At 25.7% G+C, this 8,056-nt stretch overlaps 1 protein-coding gene across 5 annotated transcripts in view; it reads left to right on the top strand.

Annotated features, from left to right (window-relative positions):
- Cpr (Cytochrome P450 reductase) overlaps window positions 1-8,056 on the top strand; it is a 42,544-nt gene extending 34,488 nt beyond the window's left edge. For 4 of the 5 annotated variants that reach the window (NM_001365269.1, NM_001365268.1, NM_001365271.1 and 1 more), the window contains exons 2-11: window positions 1,477-1,685; window positions 2,529-2,721; window positions 3,273-3,422; window positions 5,020-5,144; window positions 5,303-5,491; window positions 5,566-5,804; window positions 5,889-6,220; window positions 6,516-6,777; window positions 6,917-7,145; window positions 7,736-8,056. In NM_001365269.1, the coding sequence (NP_001352198.1) occupies window positions 1,510-1,685; window positions 2,529-2,721; window positions 3,273-3,422; window positions 5,020-5,144; window positions 5,303-5,491; window positions 5,566-5,804; window positions 5,889-6,220; window positions 6,516-6,777; window positions 6,917-7,145; window positions 7,736-7,880 (2,040 nt within the window). In that variant the 5' untranslated portion in view covers window positions 1,477-1,509 and the 3' untranslated portion in view covers window positions 7,881-8,056. The remainder of the gene's footprint in view (window positions 1-1,476; window positions 1,686-2,528; window positions 2,722-3,272; window positions 3,423-5,019; window positions 5,145-5,302; window positions 5,492-5,565; window positions 5,805-5,888; window positions 6,221-6,515; window positions 6,778-6,916; window positions 7,146-7,735) is intronic. The other variant, XM_017904069.1, reaches the window with a different exon arrangement.

Raw genomic sequence — 8,056 nt, 5'->3', positions numbered from 1 at the left:
TAATATATATATATAAAATTTTTTATTTCTTACTGGCTAATTTATATTTGATGTTTTTTAAAATAAAATATTTATGTAACAATACTTGATTTGCAAAAAAGTGAATTTGATTTGCAAAAGAATGAATTTGATTTGCAAAAGGGCGAATTTAAAGTGCAAAACCTGTAAGAACGGGTAACGTGTATACTACTACATACAATTTAGATTTAGAATAATTTAAAATATAAAAAGATTTTGTAAAACAAAATTAAATGGTTTTGAGTTACGTATCGCATAAATCTTCTTCAAAGACAAAAATTTAACTTTTTTTAATATACATTTGTTAAATTTAATTTATCGTATATTTAAAATTTTTCCACTTTATATTTATTCTCATTTCAGTTTCTTCAATCAATCCAACTTTAACTCTTTAAATATAATTTAGGCGACAGTAATTTATACAGATAAAATTTTTTCCTTTTTCTTACATTTCTTTGCTGATTTCTTTCTTCGTTAATTTTTTAATCTAACTTCAATATAAAATAAAAAAGTTTGTATATCTCGGTTGTTGCATTAGCAGTAAAAGGATTCCATAATGTACACTAAAAGTGCTCACGGAAAAAACGACGCTCCGTAAAGAAACGAATTTACATTATTCATTCAATGCAGTAGACGACCATACGATGTGTTAAAAAATATCAAATCTTTAAAACGTATCAGTGACTAGACATTGCTATATGTATGTCATGAAAACGGCCATAAGCAGCATAAAATGCAAATATAATCCAGCTAGGATAACAACAATATCGAAGATTGACAGTGAAGAGTTAGATTAGATTGAAATGAGAAAAGTTGCTACTTCTTTCTCAGACAGAATATATGTGCATACGTATATACGCGTTATTTGAAGAGGAATATTTTCTGAGCTTTGTGAACAAACGAAATAGAGCATCGGTTAAGTCTATTTCCACCAACATCTATTAGTCATTTATCTATGGAGATGAGTCAATATATAATAAAAATAAAAAAATTTCCACTTTTCACAGTATATTCACAAACACAACACAAGCGTATAATATCATATTGTAAATATATAATAAATATGAGTGTGTAATAAAATATATTTTACCGAATATTAATCAAATATCAAGTAATCGAATGAGATCGTGTTTATATCCATTTTCATTAGAAAAACTTCACCCACCTATTAATAATATCCTCGCGAATACATAATAAAAAGTACTACATTTTTTATTTTCTTTCCAAAATTATTCATTATTTGTATTTGTATTTCATGTTTCGCAGTATTTTAATGTGAGATTTTAAATGTGAGATGTCGCTTTAACAAAGCGAGTTATGAGAATGTGGTAGGGATGGGAATAGTATACTATCACAGGATGAAAAATATTACGCTTAGAGGACATTGTATTTTTTTAACACTAGAGGAACTGCTTAACTAAAACACATCAGTGTGATAATTACTTATTTTTTTTTCAGACTGTAGGCGCAACACAACCTAAAGCGATAAGAATGGCAGATTCTCCGGTGCTGGAGAACGAAGACAAGACAGAGATTCTGGACGAACCACTCTTCAATACCCTCGACATTATACTCCTTAGTGCTCTCTTATTAGCTGCACTATGGTGGTTAATGCGCCGCAATAAACAAGAGGAATACACGCCTGTTACGAAATCCTATTCTATTCAGTAATAATAAATTATTATTATTATTATTAACATTACATATTATTATAAGTATGATCATAAAATTAAAACGGAGAAAGATATTCTTTGTAAAATTAATCTTTATAAGGCTATCTGCATGATCGAAATTTATTGTTTTCATAGATAATTATACTTATCTTTATGTACTTATCTGCATCTTAAAAAAATATTCTATCTTTAGACATTTAAGAAGTACGATTTGTAAATTTTTATCCCCAAGATATTAAAGTATTAGTAAAATTATTAGCACTATGAATAATACGTCAATGTATACGTTATAACGATATTTTAAACATGTTTTGCTTAAAATGATATTTTTCAAATTAACAATATAGTTTCTTTCGAAATTTCGAATGCTAAGTTCATACTGCTATCTGCGAAAAATTTGTAAACTATGTGTCAACAGTGAACAGTATGCAACAAACTCATCAGTAAACAGCAAAAATTGTTTGCTAAAAAGACAGTACCTCAAAGGAATTATTTGCAAACTCAAAGTTTATAACTGTTTATGTTTTGCTTACAACCTGTTCACAAATTTAAGTCTAAATACAGTTATTTATGTTTCAAAACAGTTTACGAACCATTAGCAAATAATTCTGATCAGTGTGAATCTAGCATGACTAATTGTATACAATTCTTTTGTATACATAAAAAATAAATATTTAAATACCGTTTGAATAAGAATTAAGTTAATATTTGGAATAGTTTTCTATCTTAGAATTTTTTAAATTCAAAAAATTATTGCTGAAACTAAACTATACATCACATTCCAAAATATATATAAGACTAAATTATGCTAAGACTTACAACAAATTTTTGTTAAAGACCAACGCTGTTTCCTGCGGTACAAGCATCAGAAAATTCATTCATAAAAAAATTAAAGACTTCTGGAAGAAGTTTGGTAGTATTTTATGGTAGTCAAACTGGGACTGCTGAAGAATTTGCTGGTAGACTGGCCAAAGAAGGTATCCGGTACAAAATGAAAGGAATGGTAGCTGATCCTGAAGAATGTGATATGGTATAAACTTAGTCATATAAAAAACAAAGTAGTGGTTTTAGTTACCATTTCATTTAAAAAGTAGCAATTTTTTTTTAAACTGTTTTTATTAAAATTGATTAATTCCATTGATACGTAATAAAATAGTATTAATAAATTCTGAAGATAATTAGTTAATAGAATATGATACAAATACATCACAGAGGAATTTTTTTTTGTTTTGTTATTTTATTCATTTATACAAGGTGGATTTAATAACATATTATAAGTTATTTTCTTCAAGATCACTGTAGATATCAGCCTTAACATTTTTTTAAATGAAATAGAAAACAGACTAGACATTTCATATATAACACATCACATTCTTAGAGCAGCAACTTGAAGAATAAAGGGAACTATCTTTATTTCTTTAAATAGTATAATTTGTGAATCTTTCCTTATTCGTATAACCCTTATCAGAGTTAATAATTACAACTGATACCTACATTGATTTTAGAAAAAGCAGCTTATAATACTTTATATAGCTCATCTTGTATATCATAATTTTACATAATTGTAATTTATTACAACAGGAAGAGTTAATACATCTGAAAACAATTCCAAACAGTTTAGCAGTATTCTGTTTAGCTACATATGGAGAAGGTGACCCCACAGACAATGCTATGGAATTTGTTGATTGGTTAAAAAATGGTGATGCTGATTTAAGTGGATTGAACTACGCTGTAAGTACAATTTGTATTCCTTAATTTAAACCTATAAAAGACAATAAAATCTAAAATGTAAAGTTAAAAATTAAGATTTTATCTTATTGATAATATAATAATATAATAAATTTTAATTTATTAAAATGAATATTTGGCACATTTATGAAATGTATGTCTAAAATTTACTACATATACCTCTTTTTTTTAATCATCACTAATAAATTTTATAATAAGTAATAACTAGAAAGCAAAAAAATTAAATATATGAGTAAAATGGTTATTTATTCGTAAAGGAAATGATTAAATCAACGATGTGACCAATAAGTGGTATCAAATTAGTATTAAATAATTATTCATTACTAGAAGAAATGTTTAGTTTTATTTGAATTATTTTTAATTTTCCTAGATTGTACAAATTTATCAATATCAAAATTAATTTTCGTATTAAACAAAGTTAAAATTACTTTATAATAATAATTATTATTTTTAAAAAATGAATAGATTAAATACGATAAAAATCATCAAAGTTAATAAAAATGAGTATTGTTCACATACTCGCGTAAATATATTTAATATGTTGTTAACTTATTGCCCTCTATAGAAATGATTCTAACAGTATAAATGGAAATCAAAATAAAAATTTTAATTACATATATTTCTTACAACTTCTGAGCTTACAGTTTTACAATTTTAGAATGGTATACACGCACTAATAGTTAACCTCAAAAATATTTTTAATATACATTTTTAATTACAATAAAAATTGTAAATGAAGTATTATATAATATAATTCGAAAATATAAGAATTTTAGCAAATTAGATACAAAATAAAATTTATTTTCATATTATTAGATGGCACTGTATGTCATTTTATATGGATAACAAACTAGGTTTAGTACAAAAATGCAACCTCATTACATTGTTCGTGCGTATTAGACTTTAACCTTTTCTTTTTATTTTTTTAATTTGTGAGATTATAAATGATATAATTAGTTAACCTTAAAAAGAGAACATTTTCACTTATGTCACATATATGTAACAGTAATAATAGAAATTATGAATATTATATAAGCAATTCATAACAGTCAGACATATGTACTTATGTGCAATTGTATAACAATTACTAATGCATGACATTAGTGTTTTACCGTGAAAAATAATTAGTTATGGTGGCTATTACGTTTATAATAATAGCAATATTTCTAGTAAATTTTAAAATATTTATGAAAAAATATGTTAACAATGAATGTAAAATTTATTGATAAACTCTTGCGTGTAATAATTAGGAATTATAGATACGAAAGCGCTACCCAACGGCGTTTTACAACGTTACTTTTAGCGCCAATATATGAGGTATATGTAACTAAAATTTATAAATTTTTATTGATTATACCCTTAAAATTAATTTTTTAAATACTTTATTTAAAAATCTATGAATTTAATATATTTTATGATATATTATGCAGGAAGGTTAATGTATCGGACTTATTAAATATGATAGTTAATTTAATTAAATACCTTGAAAATCTTTTATAACATTGAAATTGCTATATATAATGTATAAAGTAGAAAAACATTGTTTGTTATTTATAATCTTTTTCATTTTATTTTACAGGTATTTGGTCTTGGAAATAAAACATATGAACATTATAATGAGGTAGCTATAGATGTTGATCGTAGATTAGAACAACTTGGTGCTACTCGTGTCTTTGAACTTGGATTGGGAGATGATGATGCTAAGTAAGTTTATAGAATCTCTATTGTATTAAATGCTTATAAAAAGAATTTAGTATCATAAATGTAGATGGTACTTATACATATTTATACAAAATATCCTTTAAAGTATACATGTACTCTATGCTTTGCTATTTTATGAAATAAGATACTTGTGATTATAGTATAGAAGATGATTTTATCACATGGAAGGATAAATTTTGGCCAACAGTTTGTGACTACTTTGGTATTGAAGGTGCAGGTGAAGATGTTAGTATAAGACAATACAAACTAACTGAGCACATTGATTTACAAACTGAACGCATTTATACTGGAGAGATAGCTCGTCTTCACTCATTTAAGAATCAGAGAGCGTATGTTTCATTTATGTTCATATAAATACATAATTAGAGTAATTAAAATATTTACATAAATTATTTATCTATAGACCATTCGATGCAAAAAATCCTTATTTAGCTCCAGTAAAAGTGAATCGTGAACTTCATGGCCCAATTTCGGAAAGGTCATGCATGCATATAGAATTTGACATAGAAGGATCAAAAATGCGATACGAAGCTGGTGATCATTTAGCAGTATATCCTGTAAATAATGCAGAATTAGTAAATAAAATTGGTGAAAAATGTGGTGTAAATTTAGATACTGTGTTCACTCTTACAAATACAGATGGTAAATTAATTAATAATCAACTCTCACCAGTGTCAATTTATCTAATATGAATGTTTTTAATCTGAATTATCTTGTATATTGCAGAGGAATCTACAAAAAAACATCCATTCCCTTGCCCATGTTCTTACAGAACTGCTTTGACGCATTATTTAGATATTACTAGTAATCCACGCACTCATATTCTTAAAGAATTAGCAGAATATTGCAATGATCCAAGTGATAAAGAAAAATTGAAGTTAATGGCATTAACTAGTGCAGAAGGTAAAGCTGCTTATCAACAATGGATAGTTCAAGAAAATAGAAATATTGTACACATCTTAGAAGACATTCCCAGCTTAAAACCAGCATTGGATCATCTTTGTGAACTTTTACCAAGATTACAATGTCGATATTATTCAATTTCTTCATCTCCCAAGGTATGTTGGAGTTATTTCACAATAGATAATTTGTTATGATACTTAAATAACAAGAGTAAATTAACTTAATTTTAATGAGTAAAAACTATATTATGTTTTAACCTTAATTATATAACTAATAATATTTAAATTCAGAATTTAAACTTAAATTTAAAATAATATAAATAATTATAACCTTAAATATTTATATATAACAATAATAATTAAATTTATACGATATTATTTTTTTAAATCTTTACTATTATAATTAAATGAGATTTTTAGTTTTGAAATAATTATTTTTATTAATTTTTAGTTATATCCAACATCGATTCATATTACTGCAGTTGTAATAGAATACAAAACACCTACTGGTAGAATTAACAAAGGTGTAACTACTAGTTGGTTAAAAGAAAAACATCCTTCAGATCCACCATGTTACGTCCCCATTTTCGTGCGAAAATCTCAATTCCGTTTACCAACTCGAATGTCGACTCCCATTGTCATGATTGGCCCAGGCACTGGTATAGCACCATTTAGGGGATTCATACAAGAACGTGATCTTGCAAGGAAAGAAGGTAAGTAACAACATTTAAAGTTAAAAATTACTACTTTTATATATCATATCATCTTTTATACAAATTTATTTATACAAAATTGAGAATAAATTAAATAAATCTATTATTGATTAAAAGAAGTCAACCTATCTTGTTTCAGGAAAAGAAGTAGGAAATACAATTTTGTATTTTGGATGTAGGAAACGAGATGAAGATTATCTTTATAAAGAAGATCTCGAAGAATATGTAAAAAGCGGTACATTAGTATTACATACTGCATTTAGTAGAGAACAGTCTCAGAAAGTATATGTTACACATTTATTAGAAAAGAATAAAGACGAGTTATGGAGTGTTATTGGTGAACAAAATGGGCATATTTATGTGTGTGGGTTAGTATGAAATCATATAGAATTATTATTAGATTGAATTCTGAATAATTTTTAATTTTATAATTAAGCTGTAATTTTGCAGTTTTTATGTTTATTTTTCATATTTACCAGATATTTTAATGTATAAAATATTTCATTTTTATTTTCTTCTGGAATTGGTCCTCTATGATCTTTCCTTTGAATTCTTATATATAAAACATTTCAGCTATAATTTGATTAGAATTCAACAACTCATAAATATTTGTATTATTCCACCAAATACGAAATAGAGTATTGCAGTTCGTTTGTATGAAAATTTGATTTAAAATGTGAAAGTCGTATAATTTTAGAGACTTTTATGAATAATATATCAAGATACTAAGGAATTTGGCTTTATTTCATATTGTCAGAACATATAATCTCCATACTTTCAATTTACTATCACTTGAATAATATCTATAGAAATAACGAAGTATTATTGATTGTGAAATCACTTATTAAAAATCTAAATTGGAAATTACTTTGTGTTTTAACCTAAGTTATATTACATTACGTATTGTATTGATAAATTACATAATATAGTAACAAAATATATATATTTTTTCTTTTAGTGATGCAAAAAATATGGCACGTGATGTACACAATATCTTATTAAAAGTTGTAATGGAGAAAGGAAAAATGTCGGAATTAGATGCTGCAAATTATGTAAAGAAAATGGATTCACAAAAACGTTACTCAAGTGACGTATGGAGTTGAATGACATTATTTAACTTAATTTTATAAATATTTATAAGTTAAATTGTTTATGCAAATTTTTTAAAAATGTGCCTTTATGAAAAAGGCTAACGGTAATCATCTTCGTACAGTTGTACGATATGCATGTAATCGTTTAAAATACTAATTAATAATTATAGACACCAGCAAAATCATAC

This window comes from Eufriesea mexicana, unplaced genomic scaffold, assembly GCF_001483705.2.
Source record: "Eufriesea mexicana isolate 0111107269 unplaced genomic scaffold, ASM148370v2 scaffold2646, whole genome shotgun sequence".
In the NCBI taxonomy this organism is placed as follows: Eukaryota; Metazoa; Arthropoda; class Insecta; order Hymenoptera; family Apidae; genus Eufriesea; species Eufriesea mexicana.
Note: the sequence above shows the minus strand (reverse complement) of the source record. Positions and strands in the feature narration are given on the sequence as shown.